We start from the raw sequence: 24,560 nt of genomic DNA on the forward strand, positions 1-24,560 counted from the left end.
GTTTTGCATTGGGATTTAGCTGAGTCCCCTGGAAGGCCTGCAGTATCCTGCTCCTAGATATAAAGTAGTCAATTGAGAAAGGAGGTTTGCCCAGTTAGCATTTTTGTAACCTCCTGGTCAGCATAGCATATTTGTTAAAGGAATGTAGCCTACACACTCAACACTTCAGTGGGTTTAGCACATCCTAAAGTTCTTAAAGCATGACACTACTTCATGCATGTATCTTGACTAACAACAGAGATTGCTCCAGACATAGTGAAGAATTTATGACTTAATGCACATTCATGTTCTGTGAGTATAGGTAAGGCTGCAGCTGCTCAGGAGATTTTGTAACACAATAGATGGAAAGATGAACTGGAACTGCATAAGGAGGAGAACTTACCTGTCACATTGAATTTTTAGCTATTTTATCTCTTGGAAGATACAAAATCAAGTGATGGCTTCTGTAAAATGTAAGTAAACGGCTGGGAATGGGGAGATGATAAGCCTGCTTTGGGTCCAGGAAAAGTAACTTGCTGGGAGATGTACAAAAGAGACAACAGAGAGACCAAAGTAAGAGTGAGGTGGGAATATATTTCCTTTCTTAGCCTGGGGGAGAAAGGAGGTGTTTGTGAAAGGTGCAGAAGCAGAGCTGTGGAGTGACCGCTGGGGAATGAAGCACATTTGTCAAGGATGTTGTGAGCTTGAGAGATGCGGTGCCGTCCTTGGGATGAGGGATGCAGAAAGCCTGGTGCAGTTAAGCTCTTCTGCTGGACAGATTTTTAATGACTAAGTTTGAGCCTGAAGTGAATCACAGAAGTGACATAGTGTAACATAATGTGTAATATAGAAAACAGATGCAGATCAGTTCACGCTCTTAACGCTGAAACATAACAGTGTATGGTGTTCAAATAACTGATCAAAAATTTCCTAGCTTTTTTCTCCATTCTTTCTGTTCCTCAAGAGACAGTGTGAAAAACAAATGCAGCCCAGTAGAAACAGAGCTCTTTGCTGCAGATAGAAGATTGCTATTCCTTTCAGTTAATTCCGTCTGAACCTGTTATGCATCTCTTGTGAACAATTTGCAGAAAATTTTTAGCAGTTTGCTTCCCATCAGACTGCTGGAAGTCTTGTAAATCCTGTGCACGTGGTGTAAGTGGGAAGTAAAATTAATTTCTTCTCAAACAAGGCTTCTCAGCTTTACAGAAATAACCCAGTATAAACAGATGGTTAAAAAAATTATATATTGCTGAACATTTTTTTCCAAAACTGCTTTCACCTACTTAGCACTGGCAGTCATTGAGTAGATTTTTTCTTTTATCCTGCATCTTAGTGGTGAAGATAGGCCCCTAGGTGTCCTGTAAGGGTATGTTCAAAATGGTGTAGATGTGATCAAGGAGTGTAAAAGAGCTCTTTCTGCCATCTAGTGGCACAAAAAAAAAACCCAATCCTATTCATTTTATTAATAATCTCATTAATTGTGTCTGCATTGTCAGCAGAACCAGGTGTAATAATCCTCAACTGTCCTAAATTTAAGAAGATAGCAGTCACTTTTTACTCCCCTTTTCCACAGGGGCAGAAGGGGAGTAAAAAGTGCCTTGACACCTCACAAAAAAATCCAAATCCCTGTTTATTATCTGAATGCCTTTTGAGTGCACTGCTCTCAAATTCCTGTGTCTATTTCCCTATATGATACACTGGTACTAAGGCTTAGAAACCTTTCTAACCTTTGATGCTAAAGACAATGGAAAAAGATATTGTCCATACAGGGAGATAAAATGTTGCCTGTAGTGGCTTGCATCTCAAACCCTTCTGAAGATGGGTGGGTTCCCCTGTGGAACAGGCAGCATTTGCCTCTGAAGGAGCAGTGAGCTCTGTGGAGCTGCTGCAATTCAGAATGGTTACTCTTATACTTAAAACTGATTTCTGAGGCTCGCTGGTGTCCCATTTCCCTGTTAGCCATTTACTTATTTGACAGGTAGCTACCCTTGCCACCTTTTACAATCTGCAGACTGTGCTTCTCTTAAAAATATATATGGCTCTGCTTGGATGTGTTTTAGCTCCACACTGGTGGGAGGGGATAGAAACAGAGACCATTCATGCCAAACAGAATCCTTATTCATGGGTCAAGTTGTAAGGAACTTGGGCTCCCACCTCAAAAAGTTAATTGGAGCCCATATGTAATTAAAACTGCAGTTCTCACTTTCCTGAAAGTGATTTAGCCTGGATTATTTGCAAGATGAAGGTTCATAGCCCCTACTTTCTCCAAGACCTGTAGTGTAAGGGTATTGAAAAAAATGGTGAATAGTGTAGAATGGCTAACAGAACCCTGCAGAAGATAACTATTGAATATAATGTCTAAATTGTTTGGTGGGTTCTTTTTTTGAGTACATAAAGTACTTTTAATAAAAAGAGTCAGAGAAGGCCAATGCTCTAAAAAGCTGTATTTTGAGCTTCTCTATGTAAGTATAAATTCTCCATAAGACTAAAACTATCTGTTTGCTGGCTTCCATCTCAGCAGGAGTCCAGGAAAATTTTCTTGGTGTTAATTTCACAGTGGTAACAGTATGATACTTCAGAAAACTAACTTATTTTGTCATATAGGATTCCTTCTGTGCCCTCTTAATTCCTAGTTATCCCCTGCCTGTTCCATTTAGTTAAGTATATTTTAAAATTAGTTTTATGCCTTTTAATCAAAAAGAATTTAGAAATAAAATTTAAGCCTCTCTGAGGAGCAGCCAGCTCCCAGTATGTGGCTCTTTCCTTTCACAACAGTGGCATATGAAAAATCTTCGCCTAAGCTGCAAACTTGGACACAGGCTGGGCTCAACAGTTACAGCATGGTGGCAGATCATGTGCAGCAGCTCCCAAAAACAGGTTGGTAGAAGCAGATTTCAGCACTTATATTCTTCAGGGTGCTGCCAGGCCTTTGCTACAGCCAGGAACCTGCCTAACGTGGTCTAGTTCAAACAATCCCATCCACTTCCAGTCTTTCCTATGTCATCTTGTTATGCAGATTCTTCTCATTCCACATGTTCCAAAAACAGGTTTTCCCTCCATAGCCACAATCTGACTCTGAAATTCAGTGACTGTCTTAAAGCTTTCTGCATTTGAGATGACTTCCTTTATTTCAGTTGGCACAGAGTACACATCCAGTGCCAGTTTCTCCAGTTCTGCCACTTCTTTTCTTAAATGTGCTTCCATCTTGGTAATAACATTCAAGCCTGTGAATATTTAGATAATAAATGCATTAACCATTCTTTTGGTGAACAAATCTTTGTATCAGGTTTAAAAAAGGAATGTAATTATTTTTTCCATCAACCCCTATCTCTGTGATTTGCCATACTTATAGGCAAAAAACAGTTTGGGAATGCTGTGGGTGTGTTTTAGCCTTCCATTGCAAGGCCACACAAGAAAGCAAAATAGCAAGAAAGACTGGAAAATGCTGCTTGAGATATGAAGCTCAGTCTTGTCCTGGGGCAGGCAACTGCATCATTTAACTTCTTCCACGATTTATCTTAAAACCTCATAGGGTCTGTCTGGGGTGTTTGCTCCTCTGCACTTCTTACAGGACGAGTGTCCTGCTCCTCCCGTGCTCCAGGGGTTACAAAAGCAAATTGCTGCCTGAGCTGTTTCTTGGCTAGATTTTATTAATCTCATTTTTGTGCTGATACTGCTTGCCTTCTTGTTATTTCCCTTCCCATATTACTTAACCCCCTCAGGCATTTGCAACATCTAGTTAATACTTTCTCTACCTTTATTTTTACAAATGTGTTTAAGGAGGTTCTGGCCTTCCTTAGGGCACATGGTGTTTACACCAGTTTGCCCTGTTCTTGTGTATTTGCCTTTCAGGTTTTTTTTTTCTATAACAGGAGATAATACTAGATATTAAGAAATTTTCTACTATGAGAGTGGTGATGTAGTGCAGTGGGTTGCCCAGAAAAGTTCTGGATGCCCCAGCCCTGGAAGTGTTCAAGACCAAGGTGCATGGGACTCTGAGCAGCCTGGTCTGGTGGAAGGTGTCCCTGCCCACAGCAGGGGCAAGGGCAAGAACTAGATGGTCTTTAAGGCTCCTCCCAACCCAACCCAACCCATTTTATTATAGACTCTTTTAACAGAACAGTGCACTCTTTTCCACATGGGGTCTTAACAGGGTTTGTATGATAGCTTCTGATGAAGTTTTTGATGCTCTTAAGTCCTGTTCTCTGACAGATTAACAAAGGTTGGTTACATCTCTGTCTTCAAAACCCAAAGCAGAAATGTTCGAGCCTGCTGTCCCAAAGGGAGATCTGTAGAGTAGTCATGAGCGCATCGGAGGAAAAGGTTTCTTTAGATCAGGAACTGCACCATTCACTTCTTGTTCATCTTATTATTGGAATAAAGAGTCTTCCACAGAAGCCAATTATTAATTAGATTAACCTTAGACAATTTTTCTTGGAAGACAGAACTTGACCACTTGTAAAAGACTGGCCCAGCTGCCAGTCTTGCCAACTTGCTTTAATAAAAACAGCTGTAACATTTCAGAGCTGAACAGTGCTGTTCACACAAGGAAGAGGGTAGGAAATCTTTACCTTCCGGGAAAGGGTTAAGCATGATGTTCACTGTCTTCTTGTCTGCCAGGAGTCCCAGCACGTCACAGGCATTCGACGGCCACGGGAGGTGGGGGGATGCTCTGGAGAATGGTTTGTAGGCAGGGTCTGGCTGCAGCTCCCTAGAGGAGTCCACCGAGTTCTCCTGTCCTTCACAGGGACAGAGCTGGGCTGACCAGAGGGTGCGGCCGAGGCACGGAGCAACTCCCCAAAGAAACACCACAAAGGAACAGCCCCCTCAGACTCATCTCAAGAGCTGGGGTCAGCTTGGAGGAGGCTCTGGCGGCCTCAGAGCAGATTTCCACTGCCTAAGGGGGCCTGTGAGAGAGCTGGAGAGGGACTTTTTGCGAAGGCATTTAGTGACAGGCCGAGGGGGAATGGCTTTAAAACTGAAAGAGGACAGATTTTAAATTGATATTGGGAAGAAATTCTTCCCTGTGAGGGTGCTGAGGCACTGGAACAGGTTGCCAGGGCAGCCGTGGATGCCCCATCACTGGCAGTGTTCCAAGGCCAGGCTGCAGGAGGCTTTGAGCACCCTGGTGCAGTAGAAGGTGTCCCTGTGCTGGGCGCGGGGCGTGGAGCCGGGGCGCCCTTTGCGGTCCCGTGCATGGCCGTGTGCGTTTCGCGCGGCGCAGGCCGGGCCCGCTCCCCGGCGCTCCGTTCCGCCCCGGCCGGCGGCGGCAGCGGCGGCGGCGGGCGGCGCCCCCGGGCAATATGTTCAAGAGAATGGCAGAGTTCGGGCCTGACTCCGGCGGCAGGGTGAAGGTACGGCCGGGCTCGGGCCGCGGGGGCGGCGCGGTACGGCAGCGCCTCTCTGAACGCGCCCTGTCCGCTTGTGTTCCTTTTCTTTAAGGGCGTTACCATCGTGAAGCCGATCGTGTACGGGAACGTCGCGCGGTATTTTGGGAAGAAGAGAGAGGAGGATGGTCACACTCACCAGTGGACGGTGTATGTGAAGCCGTACCGGAACGAGGTACAGCAGAGCCGCTTCCCGAAAGGCTGGTCAGGCTTCGGAACAGGCGGTCTGGGAAACCAGGGAACTGCCATCCATGGAAAGGAGCAAAACTCCTGGGGATGTGGCGCTTGGGGTCGTGGCTTAGTGGTGGCATTGGGTTAAGGGTTGGACTCAGTGATGTTAGAGGTCTTTTCCAGCCGAGCAGCGCCGGGACGTGGGGGTTTGAAAAACCGGGATTAGATGAGAGGGCAGGAGGGTCTTTGGCTGTAACCCGAGAAAACATAGGCTGGTGGGTTTCCAAAAAGGAAAACCATGGCAAAGGCATGCTTCCGTTTATGTTTTCTGGAGTGATCTTTCCAGTGTAGGGGAAGACTGGAGAACGTTCATAGGGATGAAGTACTGAGAGACCTGTGTGCAAGAACTAATTTTTGGATTTACCACTTTGCTTTCCTTCTGTGCTTCAAGTCTGAAGAAATACTATTTAAAATCAGAAGTAATGTAGTCACGTAGGATAGATGACTGAATAGTAGCTTGGTGTGCTGAATAATCAGAAATAACAATGTTTCTGTTTTAGGACATGTCTGCATATGTGAAAAAAATTCAATTCAAGTTGCATGAAAGCTACGGTAATCCTTTAAGAGGTGGGTTTTGCATTTCGGCAGTTGTTCCTAGAACTGGGCTTTTGTTCTGGCTTTATCATGGGATTAACACTTCTATGTTGCCTATTGCAGTTGTTACCAAACCACCATATGAAATCACCGAAACAGGCTGGGGTGAATTTGAAATAATCATTAAGATATTTTTCATTGATCCAAATGAAAGACCTGTAAGTACACTGAATTTTTAACAAAGCTTAAATAATTAATTATGGTGGCCTACAGCTCTGGGAAATTGCTGGTCAAAATAAGTCTCATTGGCCATGGAAGTAATAAAAGTCTCTTATTGTAGAAAATTATTTTAAGAGTTGGTCACATTTTCCTCTTTCTGTGCTACCCTCCTGCTATTTATGACTGCTTTTCCTGTGCTTGGCTTCTCTGACATTTACTAATATGTGACCACATATTACACCTTACCTGGGCTGAGCACACGCTGAGGATTTTTCTTCCACGTAGCTTCCAAATTCTAGGATATTTGAGTATTTTAATTTTTATTTTTTCTGTCTTATCAAAATCAGTCAAAAAGCAGCAGGGCTACTATGCTAGCATAAGTCTTTGCCTAAGAAGACCAGGTTAAAACAACTCTAGTTGCATAAAGTACTGAAATTAATTTCTTTCTTCCATTCCTATGTTTTAGACATATCTTGTGGGTTTGTTTATTCAGGTTTAGTAGGAAACTTGATTACTCTGGGAAAAGGATGTTCTGGAAGGATTGAGTTCCTTCTGTCACATGAACAATCCTTTTTTTAATCCATTTTTTGCTGAGAGTGAAACTGAATTTTATGTTTTTCTTGAATACATGGCAATGGGTAACAATGGGTTTCCTGTGCTGTTGGGCTTGGTGGCATCCTGACGTGTATTAAGTCCGTTCACAGCTTGACCAAGCTGTCCTAAGGTTGGCTGGGTATTTTTTCTTTGCTGCTCTTCTTGGAAGGCTGTTAGGGAGCCTGTCCCGTTCTTCCTTTCCAGGAAGTTCCGAGGGGAGTCAGGTACTGCTGTTCACCCCGGCTCCTGGGCCTGTTTGTGGAAGGGGACAAGTGTGGGCTGTGTGTGCTCTTCCCAGGCCAGGTGGTCAGTGGCTCCTCAGGGCTGCACGGAGGGCTTCCAGTCCTCTCCCCACCCTGCCATTTGCAGTGCAGGCATGGAAGAGTAACCCCAGGAAGAGAGATTTCAGTGAAAAGCGATTCACAGCTTCCCTGGTGCTTCGTTTTCTCAAGAACAGATAAGGTCACAGAGAGCACTTTCTAACTGATTAATTGAGAAAGTCAATTTGAATGAAATCACCCGTTGGGAAATGTTTCAGAAAAGGTGGTATTAGTATTTTTTATATACCAGTCCTAAACCACTTTCCCAGACATTTTTAAAGTCTCAAGAGGCCCTTAGATAGCTGGCACGTTTTAACAGTTAATGTTAAATTCAAAGTAATTCTACTGAAGCTATATGACATTTATATTTGCATTCCTAAAACATTTTAAAATCATATGCAGTTATTTTGTAGGAACAAATACTACTTGTTGATATCTAGAACAAGATTTCTATTTCACTGCAAATTTTAAGCTAATAAAATTCTGTCTTTTGCATAGGTAACTTTATATCACTTGCTGAAGCTTTTTCAGTCGGATACCAATGCCATCCTGGGGAAGAAAACTGTAGTTTCTGAATTCTATGATGAAATGGTATGAACGTTCTTAATGTAATCCTCACTTTATTTGGAGAGTATTAGTGATAGAGTATTTTTCTCCTTCCTTAGATATTTCAAGATCCTACTGCAATGATGCAGCAGCTGCTAACAACGTCTCGTCAACTAACACTAGGTGCTTATAAACATGAAACAGAGTGTAAGTTGAAAATTAAAATATTTTAAACTTTAGAAATAACAATAGTTGGATTTGCTTTTAATGTGGTTTTTTTGGGGGGTGGGGGGCTGTAACAGTACAATGGATTTGGATGCTGCAAAATGTGGTAATTTTGCATTAAATTTAAATTCAGCTTTTGCAAGGGTATTAATACTTACCTGAAAACTTCTAAGATTTTCTTATCCCTATGGCTGCTAAAAAAAAAAGGAATTAGGAATTACTTGGTATGAAGAGTGATGGCATGAACTACACCTAGTCTGACATCTTTGAAATGAATTAAAACAGAGGATAAAGGAAGGCCACCCTATGGTACAGTTCTGTTCAGCACTGCAAGCAAAGGCAGTGCTGAACAGAAGGCCTGAAGTACTGAACAGTCACTGATGTTTAAGTCAAAGCAGCAACCCTTTGTGGATAGAGTCGTGTCTGAAAGCTCTTTTTTCCCTTCTACTTCTTTAACTGTAGGTAATTTCATAACATACTTCTTAATTATAGCATAATGGTTTTTGTGTCCTTTTTATCCAGTTTGTCTCCAAATATAAGCAAAAATATTAAGGGAACTAAGGAAACTAAATTAAAGATCCATTGATTCATAAATTGTAATGCATTTAGTGATTATTTCTGTTCTGATCTTCTGTATTTCATCTGTTACTTGCTTTCTCAGAGTAGAAGATGTAGTATTTATTGAGCCAAAATCCTGCCCTATTAATTACAAACCTTAATCCATTGTAATCCACCTCACTTAGCCTTATGTTCACCTGACAACAAATGTCATGTATTTTTTGGTCAGCAGACACCTAGAGCTAAGAGTGGTGAGTGATTATGAGTTTGAAGCTCTTCAGAGTTAGGGTTCCTATTTGCCTTATGTCTGCTTGGCTGTGTGGATGTGTGAGCTACTTGTATTTCCTGCCTTAGTTCAGCCAGTCTTGAGGTGGATTTTTGTTATTGTTGCATGTTACAGCTTTTGTTTAGAAAATGTTTAATAATATGATGGATAAAAACATCCAAATTTAGAATTTTTTCATTTAAATTTTTTGGATATTTCTCCAGACAGTAGGTAGACACTTTCAGGGTGGTTTCTCTGTATAAATACTTCATTAAAATGTGCTAATGAAGCAGATAATATTTGCCACTGCCCACAGTTATGTAATATCTGGGATATAAGTGATCTCTGCAGCCTTCATAGACTTGTTGGCTTTACCATCTTTGTCTTAAAACTTGTGCATGAAAAAATAGTAAAAAATAGGTACTTGATGTCAGATACTCGCTAAAGCAGGGCAGCATAACCGAAACTTTCAGATCCATAGGATTAAACTCCAGTGAGACATAGAAAATGATTACAGTACATGGAGAAGGAACCACAGAATGGTGGAGGCTTGAAAGGACCTCTGGATGCATCATGCCCACCCCCTGCCCTAGCAGGGCCACCTACAGCTGGTTCCCCAGGACTGTATCCAGATGGCTTCTAAATATGTCCAATGATGGGGATTCCACAACCTTTCTAGGCAACCTGTGCCACCACTTGGTCACTTTCACAGGAAAAGTTTCCTGATGTTCACAGGGAATCTTTCAGTTTTGCCCATCTTTCAGTTTCTGCCTGTGGCCTCATGTGCTGTCACTGGGCACCACATATTCACAGTTCTCTGTAATTTCCCATGTATTTGCTGTCACCATGTCAGATTTTATTTTCTTCACCTAATCTTTAAAAAAATGTAGAAAATTATTTTATGAATTGTGTACCTCTCTGCAAAACTGATGGGCTGAGGGCTGAATGAGGCTGCAAACAAGCTTCTTTTTTTTTTTTTTTAATCCAGATTCTTATGTGGATACCATTTTGATTACAACCATTGAGTGTAAGGCTAACAGTAACAGATTTTTTTTCAGGACAAATGCTATCCAAATTACTGATCAATTAAAAAAAAAAAGCAAATTTCATGGCACTTAAAATATTTTTTTTTCTTTATCACTGCCACAGTTGCAGATCTTGAAGTGAAAACCAGGGAGAAGCTTGAAGCTGCCAAAAAGAAGACTAGTTTTGAAATTGCTGAGCTTAAAGAAAGACTAAAGGCAAGTCGTGAAACCATCAACTGTTTAAAGAATGAAATCAGAAAACTTGAAGAAGATGATCAGTCTAAAGATATGTGACAAGTGCTGACTTGAGTGTGTACTGAAAATGGAAAGACTTCAGTCATGGAATTGTATGAGTTCTCTTCAGTTCTGTAACTGAGACTATGAGAATTTCACTGGCAAATGATTGAAGTTTGTGGCAATCAACTCCATAAATGGAAGAGAAAAAAGAAAGAATGTATCCTTGTTTTATAGTTAAAATCTGTGGGTACTTAACAGTTTTCTTTCAAGTGGAAGTGGTCTTGAAGACCAGACTACTTTTTCTTTGAAAACTGCATTTGAGTCATGTATGAAAACTTTGTATTAAGTCTTGTATTAGTTCAATGTGATTTTACAAAATGCTGGTGTTTACTTTTTTTACTTTTTTTTTTTTCTACTGATTGTTTAGTCATGCATCTTTAAAGCTAAAAATAAAATATGCAGTTTTTTATTTTAATGTTTTTTGTCTCTGTCCAGCTGTGGGCTTCAAGAACAACTGTAAGTATGCTGCTGTGAGTAGCATACTCTGATTTCAGGCAGAGGTTGAAATACAAAGGTATGCAAGTTATTTAAGTCTGGTTACAGTGATTTTTGGCATGGCTCTCTGTTATCAGCACAATGAAAACACTTTCTGAAAACAGGATTTTAAATAACTTGTGTGAGTTAGTTTCTAGTGCCAAAGCTGCTTTAGCACATACAAATGCATCAATGCTACAGACTGTGCTCAGAAAAAGCAAAGTGTTCCAGTACTATGTTGTAGGATTTTGTTTCATATTTGTACTGTACTACAGTCACTTCAAATATTGTCTCTGCCACTTCTTCCTCCTCTCACTCTTCCCCTGATCCAGCCTGGTGTCCCTCCCACAAGAGACATTCTTCCATGAATTCCTCCAGTGGGAGAGCTTCTCATAGGCTACATTTCTTCACACAGCATGAAGTCCCTCATGGGCTCACAAGTCCTGCCAGCAAACTGCACCAGTGTGGACTCCTTTCCAAGGGGCCACAGGAGCCAGTTCCTGTGTGGAATGCAGGCTTCCCATGGGATCACAGTCTCTTTTGGGCATCCTTTTGCTCTGGTGTGAGGTCTTCTGCAGGCTGCAAGTGGATCCCTGCTCCAGCACCTGGAGCATCTCCTTCCTCACTGTCCATGGTGCCTGCAGGGCTGTTCCTCACATATTCTCACTGCTCTCTCTGCTCCTGTTCTCCCTGCCCAAGCAGGTTTTTTTTCCCTTTTTAAATCAGCAACTGTTGGGCTCAGCCTTGGCCAGTGGCAGGTCTATCCTGGAGCCGTCTGGCATTGGCTCTGGTGGGCACAGGGGAACCTTTCTGGCAGCTTCTCACAGAAGCCACCCCTAGAGCCCCCTCACTACCCAAGCCTTGTCACATAATTCTTAAGTCACTTGAAAGTGTTCCCCTGAAAAATCAGTACATGATTTCATCAATCCTTTAAGAACAAAGCGCTAATTTCATCATGTTTGAAACAACTGATGATTGATGGGCTTTTACATGGCTTGGTAAAGTGAAAGTTTAATCACTCAGTATATATGTAGGGTTTTCATTAAGAACACCAACTTGGCATACTTGGTTTATGGTATTATGAATACACATAGGTTGAGGAACAGCTTGTACTGTGGTATCCACACAGATTCTTTCTAGTAATGCAGAATATCCAAATTTGTCAGTTTTTGATTACCTAAGTGCTTTGGTTTCTTTATTCAGTAGCCAATTTTCTTCTAAGCAGCAGCTGAAGAATGCCATTTTCTGAGCTGTGCACTAAGACTTGCATGAGCCACAGTATGTTATGCGTGCTGAAACAAAAATGGGACTGGAAAGCACAATTTTTGGTGTATACAACAATGTTATTTTCATATTTGTCAGTTGAAATTATAGTAATGATGACCACCTCAAACTGAATATTAAAGAGGAGCTGTGACTAACATGAACAGGTCTGCCAAAACAGACTTGAACAGACCAAAAAATAATGGAGACGTACCTTTTGAATCCAACTTCTTTGTGGGAGCTGAAATATTTTTTTGTTTGCATCCAATAAACAGCCTAGTGTCCTAGGATACAGGAGCAATGATCTTGGCTCCACTGCTAGTAGCCATCAGCATGCTAAACCACTGATGTAATTTCTGTTTGGAGTTAATGGTCTTTTTTCTTCAGTTTTTCTTTCAACTTTTTGTATTTTTTTTTCTTCTCCTTTGCACTCTGCAAAGATCCTAGAAGAGTCATTAGACTCCTCTCTCAATAAGGAAAATATTCCTAATTTGCTAACACAGCTGTCTGCTAAGTAGTCACTGTCAATAGACAACAGGGAGAGCACCTTCTGCTTTACAATGTTCCACATTAGGATCTGTGTTTTCATTAGAAAACACTTTTTTCAGGTGCTGAGAAAGCAACCGAGCCCTGTATTAGACAGTAACTGAATTCTAGGAGAAGTTAACGACAATTAATCATAGACTTGGTCATAGAGTATCCTGAGTTGGATGGGAGCCACAAGGATGGAGTCCAGCTCCTGGCTGTGCACAGGCCATCCTCAGGAACTGCATGGATCTCAGCTAGTTGAGAGGTTGTGCTTGTTCCCATGTGCTCTGCAGTTAAAAGTTATTGATGCAAACACCCGAGAGTGTGTGTGTGTACACAGTACATTTACAGTGTTGATCTTCTAGTGCGTATCATTTTCAAAGTCATTAGAAACGGAAATGGAGTGGGGCACCTCAGGACACAATTGCATTTGACCTCCATCACCTGGAAGAAAAAGACAAACCCAAATGCTGCACTTGGCTTCATTTTTGGCAGCCCTAAGATGCAAATCCAGAAAAATAGTTTCAGTTTGTGCTTGCCAGGGTGCAAACTTAAATGCTGTTTATATTACTGAGACTGACCTTAGACTGTGGCTTCATCCAGAGTTATCATTGGGAAACACAGTTGTATTTAAATCTTGCTTTGCAGAGGAGCAGAAAAAAAATCTCACTGTGCTATAGGTACAGTTTGATATCACTGAACTGCACAGTGATTTGTTCAGTTGCCTGCACTGAAGCTTTAGCAACCACTCGAGGTAACCTTTTGCTAGGTAAAGATAAACATGGTTTATCTCAGTTTACATGCTTACTGTTTTGAGTTTTACCAGTGAGCATCAATATCAAGTATGCAAAACTGTTAGTCTCATTGCCACTTCCACTATAAAGACTTGGGCATTTTAAATGTTTTAGATAAGACAAATTAATACTCATCACAGTAATTTCAGACAATGACTCATTACTCAGTAGCCAGTATTATATATCACTAGTCCTTTTCTTACCCAGCTCCATCTCATATAACTCCGTTCTTTCCTTTGGGTTTGGCACACTGTAGTTTACAGTCAGACTGTGAAGTACTATAAGGCTATTGCTCAGGATGTTTCTCCCCAGAAGTGCCATTATGTGACAGGAGATGTGTAGATTCACTTAAAGAATTTTTGTAGTCAGTAGAGATGGAGCTGGAAGCAACATTAAAGCACGGTCTTCATTTTCTTTCTAGATAGATGCTGGTAATAACACCAACCTTTCACTGCTTATGCATTTCATCCATATAAAATACATCAATGTGTGTTTGTGTCCTAATGAGAATACAGATTTAAGAGCATTTCAGGTTGTTTTCTGACATGATGTTTTCCAACACCAGGTGGCAGGTATGCCCAAAATATTCTCCACTCTCTACAGCAGCTTAATTACTGGGATTTTGGTAGATCTGTGATATCTTTGGTTAATTTCATTTGCTTTGAGACTTGGTCATCTGATGAGAACACCTATATTTGTTTCTGTAGAGGTGACAAAATGATCTCTTGCCTGTTAAAGAACTGTTCAGCAGCCTTGTCAACAAATCAAGTGTGCCATGCCAGGAAGCACAAAATAAAGCATGAGTGTTTAGAATTTTTCTCTATTTGGGAAGGGAAGGAGCTTTCAAAATACAGATCTCTGGGGTTGCTTTTAGTTGTTATCTTTTTTTTTCCTTTTTCAGGCCAAGATTGTGTGATAATATGAGTGCACGAAACATAACTCAGGCACTCTAGTGGACTGCATACTTTGCTTGCATACTGCAGGGAAGAACAATTTCACTTAAGAGGGAGGAAAAAGAGGATGGCAGAAAAGAATAGCAGCAATGAGAAATTAATGTTATATATATATTTAGTTGGGATTTATGTAACATTCGCTTATGATACATTCATACTATTTCCATTTTAAAATGTTTTAAGCTAGCACATGAAGTCATGTAAGTTTCTAGTGAAACTCTTGCCTACACAAATAGCTAATACATATCCAAAATTAAAATTTACATCTTGATTTTCATAGGAAAAATCTCTTAAATGTCAGTGATTAGGCCACAAAAAGAACTTCACTAACATTGCAATATACTGTATTTGTCCTACTCTGCCCCTAATTATGACTGCATTTTTAAGGTGTTCATTTGTTATATTAGGTGTTCATTCCCCCACACTTGTGGGGAATTCTGTACTTTAGGACAGAAAACCAATTTTATCTGATCTACTACTGGCTTCTGCTTTGCAAGTACTTTCACCTGGAGGGACCAATACCTTATTTTCTTCTTAATATCTTAATTCTGCAATGCCGGGCAAATCTCACTTTTTTTTCAGTCCACAGACCAGCTTTTTTCAAATTGAACATTTTATTTAACCTCTGATCTAGAATGTTAAAAAAAAAACTCTATGTTTTTAAAGTAAGAATTAATCCAGGTTATTTTTGTTTTAATTACTGTCCTGAGTAGAGTAATAACTGTGTTCCACCTACAGCTCTATTCAGGTCCCAATCCACCTGAACTCTGAGCAGGAAAAAAGGAGAGTGTTGAGAAGTTATGTTTGAGGAGCTTGCAGTTAACTTTTGATGTTATTTCTTGGTTTCTTTATGGAAGATTATGTAGTAGGTAAAGTATTTACTTGGTAAGCTAAATATTCCTGAGGAAAACGGCATCAGGCAGTTTTAGTTTTTCACCATGAGGTCATGAGAGTACTCCTGTGCTGCTGCCCTCAGTGAGCTGTGGACAGTCAGCTCTGCAGGACTTCTCTAAGACTGGCAGGGAACAGGCAAGAAAAAGCATAACTTCATGTAGTGCTTAGGGCATTAGAGAAAACAAATGGAGTGCTTTTTTTCAAACTGAAAAAACCCACCATCTCAGGAAAGAGCTGCATCCTTAGTTAGTTGCATCCTAAATTAGATGGAATAATTTTCCTGTTACCTTTGGAAGTTATACAACTTTTTAGTGACTGTAGAATAAATATGTATGTAAAGGTATTGGACAACTGGAACTGGTATTTTTCCTTCTTGCTACAGGTTAAGTATATTTGCATGGTGAAGAAAGACACAGGACTAAACTAGACAGACTGAACTCTAGCACCCAGTACAGAGTGTTTAAAATGATCCAATCTCCTGCTGCTTTGCAAAGCTTTGTGGTTGCTCTGAATCTTCTTTGAATAGTCCTTAAGAGCAACAGGCAGGAGGTGAGGTGTTGGATGAAGATGGGCATTGCCTGGGATCAGGACAGAAAATCGTGGCCCATGTCAGAGGGCACGGCTGATTTGGTGTGCACTCAGCTGCCAGGCCTGCAAGTCACCAACCACAAGGCTGCTCCTCTTGGGTGGAGTAAGAGTATTTTGTACTCTTGGAGCATCTCGTCACTGATGGCTCTGCTAGTCCTGCCTCCCGAGAGACTCACTCCACATTATTTAGTAGTCAGGAGTCTACAATTTCAAATAGTAAACACAGTCGAGCTGAATTTAAACTAAACTGTGCTGTGAGTTTTGCTTGGTTTTTATTAGTAAGTAAGAAATTAGTCCTAATTTTTGTGCATTTTGCTGAGAACAAAGAAGATACTTTTCTAAGGCTATGAATTCTTTCTAGTATTCTTTTTCCCCTCAGGGACAAAAGACAGAAACAAAATCATTGCTTTTTGGAAAGGCTGACACAATATGTGTATTTTAAAATGGAAAAGCAGTAAAACTCTTCATGGATTGACTGTCTGAAAATACTTTGTTCATAGTTTAATCTGACTCCATATGGTACTAAACGTTGCAATTGCTCTGCCTCTGTGTTTGGAGATGGAAATGCTTGGTCCTTCATTAAATAAACCTGACCTTCAATCCCTGTGAAGTGAGTGAATTTCTATCAGACCTCTGGTGAATGAAGGTAATAAATCAGTAAATTTATTAAAGAAAAAGCCACATTTTAATAGTAGAAAGGACACTTTAGTAATGTTTTATATTTCATGATAGTTAAGACTTCACAGGTATTAAGCTAAGGCTTTTGGAAACCAAAGATATCCTATGCACAAATTTAGACACAAATTTAAACAAACCACTTGCCAGTTTGTCACCTAGCCATTGCTACTGCATGCCCTCTTGTTGACTTTGCAGTAAAATATTTTTTGCACTGTATTTTACACATTTACCAAAAGATTTGCCCTCTATAAGTTCTGTCATTCTCCTCAGTTCTATGCTACAGCTACTTCACCACTCAATAAATACTAGAGAAACGATCTATAGGACAAAAAGCAGTGTAACTTGATTTTGCTGCTGTTGTTACTTCCTGAGCTTTATCTGACACTGATGCTGTAGAGTGCTAGCTTCAGTCTTACTTAAATCTAGAGACAGTTCGTGTGACAACTCTGAATACACTGTGATCATTGAACAGATGTGCACTCCAGCCTGCTGAACTTGGTTAGCAGCCATTATATACCTGCATCACTTCTCTGGCCTTGTGTAAAAATAAGAAACCAAAACTCTGGGACTGAACCTCTCTCCTAGTATCCCTTATACAAAAAATAAAATTTGCTGATCTACTGTATTTTAATAATAATGTTTTGTAAATGCCATGTAATGCTAAATCATTGATGTTTCACATCAGATTCTTGTTATCATTACAGCTTTGTTTGGAATTTCTGTCTAAAAAACCGCACCGCCACATAAATCAACTCAGTTATTTGGGTTCATTCTGATCTCTTTACTGCTCCATAGTCATACCTGGTTTTTTGAGGACTGACTGTGGTTTACTCTACTGGGGTTAGAATTGCATCCAAACTAACTTCAGTGAAGACACTTTGTAATTGTGAAGCAGAACTGGATTTGAAATAACATTCTCATGATCAAAGATTCCAAGAAGCTTTTGTAGTAATTGGAGAATAACAACTATATAAAGTGTGTTTGCTTCTCATATTTAAATGAAGCATAAAGATAAAATGCATGAGAGGCATATTAAATGAACACACAGATACTTTATCAGATAAGACCAAAGCAATTGAGTGGGATTTTAATTTAGGCATTTGACTGACTTTGTGAAAAAAGAAATGTTTTTGAAGTAATGCTGGCCGTGTTCCACAATCTCTGAAAGGTTCACTCAGTTGTGGATTGCTCCACTGGGCTCTTCCCTTCACTGATGATATATTATTATTTATATTGTATCCTGAGAACACTGCACATGTAAAACGCACAGGCAGAGCTCCAGCCTGAAGGCCTGCAATCTGAATGGGCAATATAGGATGGGTGGTATAATAAATTGCAGTTCTTTACTCGAAATGTAAGTAATGTCTTTCAGCTCTAAAATTATACCCGTCATCCACTTTGATCTGAAGAAGCATTCAGTACAGATGAGTTCTCATCCTGTGGCAGCACAACCCAGTCTGACTGTAGTGGCTAAGAGAAGCAACTGCTGTCCATGAATTCACCATCTTTAACAAATCACTTATTTTAAAAGAAGTAGTATTCCAGGAAGTCACTTGCATGAAAAATGTTCTTATGGCTTTAAAAAAAGAGAGATTGAAAAAGAGCAAAAATACTCTGAAAATCTGCCATTTCTAGCAAAGAGGCTGTTCAAGGGTTGAAGTGGGTACACGCTTGGTACAGAATTAAGTAGCCTTGGGAAAAAAAACTTAAGAACAAAAACTCTAAGCATCTTGCTTCATACTTTGACAACATAATCCCGTACCCACCAATTTTGAAAGCAGAACAAAAACCCCAAATACTTCAGGCTGCTTCACAGAGGTCTGCACTGACCAGTGGGTCTCATTTAAAACCAGGATATGCGGTCTGCCCTGAGCTCTGACACAAACAGCAACTAATGGAACATCTCAGGAAAGGCCAAGAGTGTGACAGAGAGAGAAGGAAAAGCCCATCAAAGGAGCATCTATGATCCACAGTTACCAGTTTGGCTCTCCTGACATAACGCAACTCTCTGTCATGAGGGGCAGAAGTTTTCTTAGCAGTGCAATGAACTTCCTCAAGAGGCAGGCTCATAAACTTCACCTTTTCTCACTTCATCTTGAAGACCTGTTTCTTTGGGGTTCTTTGATGTAAACACCAGACTTTTTTTTAAAATGCTTTATTAAAGGAAAAACTGTTCTGTCATCTTTCCCTCCTCCTGCAAGCACCGAAGCAGTGGGGAATGACAAACACAACTGGGCAAATCTCTATTAATAGAGTTAGTCCCACCTGAACCAAACTGCTTCAGAAAAAGTCTTGTGAGCAAGGCTTCCTTGGTCTCCATCCTTCAGACTCTTCCCCGTACTTGTTTCTGCATGAGGGAATAATGCTGGTATATATTTTGATTTTGTCCCTAAATTGCCTTAAAATGTAAGCTATTATATGCTACTGAAGGGAAATCTAATTATTTCTGCTTGCAATAATTATTGCTTAAAATATCATTACGTTAACAACTTTGCTTTTATTTCCCTTGTTTCAGGCAATTATGTAGTTTGCTTCCACTGGCTTATGTGTGAACTTAGGCAGTGCTAAAAGAGAGGAATAATATGCTGGCTGCAAAATGAGGCAGTGTAAAAACAGCTTTACATTTCATTACCAACAATTCTGCTTTGCCACAAGTCACCTTTTCTTCTTCTATGCCTCTTCTGAGGGAACATGCCCAAAGTTATTTCCACAGACTTTTACACTGGCTGTCTCAACTCTAACTTTACAAGTTATTTTATTAAGGGCTTGGAGTGGTTCATCACTTTGGATGGCCCATTACCTTCACTTGAGGGTTTCTGCCCACATGGTAATAAGGTTCTTTTTTTCCTGAAGAAGCCCACTCCTAATATGATGGGCAGAAATGAAAAAAAAAAAACAAACAAAATCCCAACCTGCCATTTATGCTTTTCTTCTCTTAAAACATCAGGGTATGATCAGTACTTAGCAACAGCCTCAAAAACTGAGCCTTTCCCTAAGCAGGGCTGAGACCCTTCCAGGGGAGGGTAGGTGATACCTTTCAGAGTGCTCCAATTTTCACCTGTCTGTATAAATCACAATGCTTGGTTATCTGCTCATCTACTCATGTCCAGATGTGATTTTGGAGTCTGTGGGATAACGGCACATGAATGAGGGAGAGTGAAGCCTGCTCTACCAGTGCTCAGAAGAGCTGACCCTGCACTTCCTTTGACCACTGCTTTCACTAGCAAATTATGATTAAGAGGCAGAAGCGTAATCCTGGCAGTGTGAGCTTGGGTTCCCTCTGAAGATTTACTGCTGAGTAGGCAAAATTGTTGTGGAAGACAGAGAGTGTGTTTTACTGTTTCTCAGCATGATAATTTGACTTCTTCAGAAGTTTTTCCTGAAGTACTATATCCAGCCCAGAGAAACTGCATATCGACATGAGTCCAATTTATGTCACTATTTATAAAAAAAAGTTATTTTGAAGTAATGTATTTTATTTTTTCTACTCCAGATAGGAAAAACGGGATTAAAACAATCACCACTGTATCTGATTTTACTAAATCATTTCTATCACTGCTAGGAGAAAAAAATTCAGGTTGCAACTTTAAATGTTCCTTTAAACTTCTTCCTGAGCATAGCAAAGGGCAATTTTCTAGGAAAAGCTATGGTATCACTCTCATTGCACAGGACACACTAATTTCTGTGTAAGAGAAAGGAGTTTCAGGAAGGCAGATACACAGCTCTGGTATGTAATGTAGATTAGAATTTAACACTGAAGACTATTTTAATGTCCCTTAGCTATGCAAATGACCAAGTAGAGCAGTGATTATCTGTTGTGACAATGCAGGTCCTTCCACTACTGCCAAGGATAGCTTTTTGAGAAGGTACCTGCTGCCCCTAAAGGCACCGGGTTGCCTGAGGGTCATTTCAACCATCTTTGAACATGAAAAAAGTTTATTCAAATGTAGTTCTGGAACCTGAAATGCTTCATTCACCCATTCATAAAAAGCTGCCTGTAAGCTGATGCAAAATACATACAGTAAGAGCTATTCTAGTAAAAGTTTACATCCATTTGCCAATTTTCTTCCCTCCCTGTCTCAGATCCTACACATTGCCATGTTATCACCAGGCTTTCTGCTACTGCCCTGCATTTACTGATTGGAACCCGTAGCAGGACATACTGTAACAATGCAGACCCAAGGAGAAAGTTGTGTTTTCTCTCTAGTAGTCACCATTCATAACTTATAACATACACTGTGAAAAGACTGAAAAAACCCCCATTGATTGATTTAAATCTGCCTTAATTTTTGACCAAAGGCAAAAACTCCACACACTGGTGCTTAATCATACTTTACATCAAGTACAAGCATGCAGTTTTCCATACAAATTCCATAAGGTGTTTAATCTGCTATTGCAAAAATACTTATTTGCATACAATCACACCCTGCTGTGGTTTCAAATGTTTTCTGAGAATACATTTTTGAGACTATTATCTTAACCTCACTGCCTTTCTACCCACATACAGACTAACAAACATGCAAACCCTTTAATTTTTATTCAGGCCTGACTGTAATTAAGTTGAAGTACATTTGTTCTTTAAAACTACAGGACTCAGCTTATTCCATAAGTATTGCTGATGAACACACGGTTGTTAAGTTGCTGAGCTGTGGCAGGATCTTCAGCTTACAAATAAAAGTTCTTGTTACAGGAGAAAACAGTGATGGGCAGTTTTGAGTGCTGCTGCAGTCTGAATTGATTGCTCATGCCATGTGTTCCAGGTGTTGAACAGAAGCAGTCAGCCACAAACAGCATTATCTCACCTTTCAAAGATCTTAGCCCAAGTACTAAGAAGCACTGACCCTAGTTAGACATATCAGGGTGAAGAACATCTTTTTACTGACTTTCTTTCTGGAGACAGGTTTGATCCAATGTGTACCTATAGAAACACATCATGTCACATGGCAGCACATGTGACATGTGACATGAAGGTTAACTCTCCCCCATCATTCAGTGTCTAACAAATGAATTATGTCATTTGTTTAAAGAAGACACTGGAAGTAGAAACCTTCAGAACGGACAAACAGTACCACTGATTGACTCCTGCTATAGCTGCACCCTGACAATCAATTCCTCTTGTTGACATTTTACAGAGTATTTTAATACTTTGTCAAGCCACTAGACAGAAAGCACCACAGCTGACTCTTGCTTTGTTCATGCCCCAAAGGGTCTTAGCCCCACAATGTTCTTGAATTGAGTTTTAATATGTAGCTGTTAACCTGGAGCAAATACATTCCACTTTTGTCACGCATATGCCATCTGAAATAATGTATAGTTAGGGCAAAAGCACATGATAAGATCCCATCTTCAGAAGCCAGAAGCCATAGGTTGCAATGGGCCTCTGGAGGCCACTTAGGACAAGCTACTGCCCAAAGTGGGGCCAGTCAGCCCAGATTGCTCAGGAACATGTCTAGTCAGACTGGGTATCTCCCTGGAAGGAGGTCACATGCCTCTCTTGGCAACACCTTATGACATTTGATCACCTTCATGACAGAAAGAAAGAAAGAGACAGAAAGAGAGACAGAGAAACTGAAAGAGAGAAAGAAAGCAAGAAAGAGAAAGAAATAAATCTCTGAATCTAAGCAGAATTTAGCAGGATGTGTCCATTCCCTCTCAGATTATTACTGTGCATCTCTGAGAAGAATCTGGCACATTTTTCCATGAGGGCAACAGCAGTAAGCAGTAAGTTCTTCCTGTAGCTGCCTCCTTGAAGCAATATACCATTTTTCCAGCCCTCTGACCATCTCAGTGTCTCTGTCCTATATTAGCTGCCAAATGGCCATACTGCATCAGGCTACACAAGCATCCCTATCTCGCTTCTGGACTTAATGACCAGAACTAAACAGTCAAGGGTAGAAAGAACAGGTCAGGTACAGCACTCCTTTTTGATATATATTCAGCATTTTGTAAATCATTGGCTAGGGAAAGCCAGAACCAAAGGCCACTGTATTCCATTCAATTTACTAGTTGCTAATGCACTGCTTTGCTTTTATTTCCTTTATCTGTTTTGCCTGCATTACTTTACATTTAGACCAAATTTCCACTTCTAGTCCAACACCCATTCTGTTCAGCAGAAGGAGATCCTTTCGAAGCTCCTTGCTGTCAGCTTCGTAGTGGACTACTGCACAGGATTTTGCATCAGCAGCAAACTGTGCTGCTGCTTTCGCTCAAATCTTTTCCAAGACCATTTCTGAGTATGCTAACTAGTGCAGGTCCCTGCATGAATCCCTGTGGGAGTACAATCTACTCTCCCACATTGTAAAAAATGACTATTTATCGCTACCTTGTTAACCCTTCTCTTTCAGCTAGTTACTAATTCACAGGAGAGGCTTCCTTCCTAGCCTGTGACAGCCACTACTGTTTAGCAGCACTGCTGAGAGACTGTGCCAGAGGCTCTTTTGAAATCACTACAATGAATGTATCACCCTGGTTTATCAGTTTGTTGATTTTGTCAAAGAACTTCATAATTATGACAAAGCTCCTCTATCTACGAAAACCCATGTTGATTTTTCCACAGTCTGACGTATTTGTCTGTATGCTAAAGCCTCACCCCACCTCTCTGTCACTGGTTAGCTTCTGTGACCTGAGACAAGTCTTGCTGACTATTCCAACAAGAGGGCTCAGATGCTGAAAATGAATACTTATGTTCCTTAAATCTGAAACTACTGTCTCAAAAATTCTCACTCAGTTGTTTTCCAGCTATGAAGGTGCTTACATTCCATAAATTCTTTCTTCGGTTATGTTCCCAAAACACCTCTGACTGCTTTCACATGTACCTCCCAGCAAGCTAATTCTATTCCTAAAAGTCCAGCCCACATGATCAATTAAACAATTTCAGTGGATTGATTTCAGAGCTGAAGGAAGCAGTAATAACTCTATGATGGCTGTAGCACACCCTGAGTATGTGGAAAATGCTAATTTATAAGTTCACAGATTGAGGATGAAATGAACTCCACATGGCCCACAGGTGAATTTCAGACTTTCTAATCACTGAACTACAGGAAAAGGACAGGGTGGCTTCCTCCAGCCTTGAATATGCACATTCTGCATAAAAGGTGTCTAGCAAAAAAAATTCACTGACATGAACTCCAAGTGGAGCAAGCAGCTCCTTCCAACTCTGTTATTTTGAGGATTTTGAGGGACGCTTTTAAATTTTGCATCTGTATGTGCCTGTCTGTTCTGCCTCTGCACTGAAACACTTGCTGTGTTGGCAAAATTGAGTGTTTGTCAGTGTCCTGGTTATGAACTTCAGTGTGGACTTAACTGAACATTCCTGAATTAGCACTGTCATGGCTGAGGCAAAGGTGCACAGTCCACCCACAAGTTTTCCAATAGCAGTCGTAATACTGGCTTATGGGGGACAACTGACACAAGCCCAGCATTTGCCAAGATTATTTAGCACTATTCCTCAGTCATTGTGACTTCAGTCATATAGATGTCATTTCTCAGTGAAAAGTTTAGCCAGCATCTTTTTCAGAGTGGATCCCAAGTGATCCTGTTTGTCCCTCACAAACCACATAGGAAACCTGGACAGAGAACCAGATGCAATTGAATTCACCCAGCACCAAGGTTATTCAATGTAAACTCCCACAAATCTGAGCTGTGCAATACCAAAACCTGCTGCAGACCTAACCCACATTTCCTTGTCAGCAAAATGAAACTCTATTGCTTCTCTTGCCAAAGAAGCACGAGCATAATTTCACTAATGATAATGAAGTATCAACTAACACAATGACAAATGCCCTAAAAATATCCAAGTATTTACTCACTAAATGAGTAAGGCAAAGGGCACTTGCTGCATGCAGAGATTTAAAATAACCAGCTGTTTCCTCCTGTGAGAGGCCTCCATTCTGTCCCCTAAAAGGCACAAAATAGAAAAATGCCGTATGATAGGCAACCTAATTCTATCATACTTGGTGCCCACAAGGAAGTCAAAAACACAGCTGCACAATTTGCCTGATTTTTAAAAGTCTGCCATTGTGATGGTGTTCTTTGGACACTGTTTTGTACATAGCACATAGCCAAGTGTACACAGTTCTGAGGCTCTTAATTAGATTTATATCCCACTTGTTTATTACAAGTGTAATAACCTGGAAAGAGACAGGTGCACATTCAACAAACTGATGGTTCTCCAGGGAAACAATCACCAAGAAGTTACAGGATATGCAT

General features: G+C 40.4%; 1 protein-coding gene across 1 annotated transcript; it reads left to right on the top strand.

The window, feature by feature from the left end:
• Positions 1 to 5,241: 5,241 nt before the first annotated feature.
• YEATS4 (YEATS domain containing 4) lies at positions 5,242 to 10,606 on the top strand. Its single transcript, XM_041465696.1, has 7 exons — positions 5,242 to 5,333; positions 5,422 to 5,541; positions 6,098 to 6,164; positions 6,255 to 6,349; positions 7,763 to 7,855; positions 7,930 to 8,017; positions 10,008 to 10,606. Exons 1-7 carry the CDS (start codon positions 5,283 to 5,285, stop codon positions 10,175 to 10,177), a joined length of 684 nt encoding a protein of 227 aa, XP_041321630.1. The 5' UTR covers positions 5,242 to 5,282; the 3' UTR covers positions 10,178 to 10,606.
• The last annotated feature ends 13,954 nt before the right edge of the window (positions 10,607 to 24,560 follow it).

This window comes from Pyrgilauda ruficollis, unplaced genomic scaffold, assembly GCF_017590135.1.
Source record: "Pyrgilauda ruficollis isolate IOZ18807 unplaced genomic scaffold, ASM1759013v1 scaffold19, whole genome shotgun sequence".
NCBI lineage: Eukaryota > Metazoa > Chordata > Aves > Passeriformes > Passeridae > Pyrgilauda > Pyrgilauda ruficollis.

What these genes read in the sequence shown, in the direction of transcription:
- YEATS4 (XM_041465696.1), top strand. Translation starts at nt 5,283, where the DNA reads ATGTTCAAGAGAATGGCAGAGTTCGGGCCTGACTCCGGCGGCAGGGTG. An exon ending in TTGATCCAAATGAAAGACCT is followed by an intron (nt 6,350 to 7,762) that starts GTAAGTACACTG and finishes TCTTTTGCATAG; the next exon opens with GTAACTTTATATCACTTGCT. An exon ending in CTGAATTCTATGATGAAATG is followed by an intron (nt 7,856 to 7,929) that starts GTATGAACGTTC and finishes CTCCTTCCTTAG; the next exon opens with ATATTTCAAGATCCTACTGC.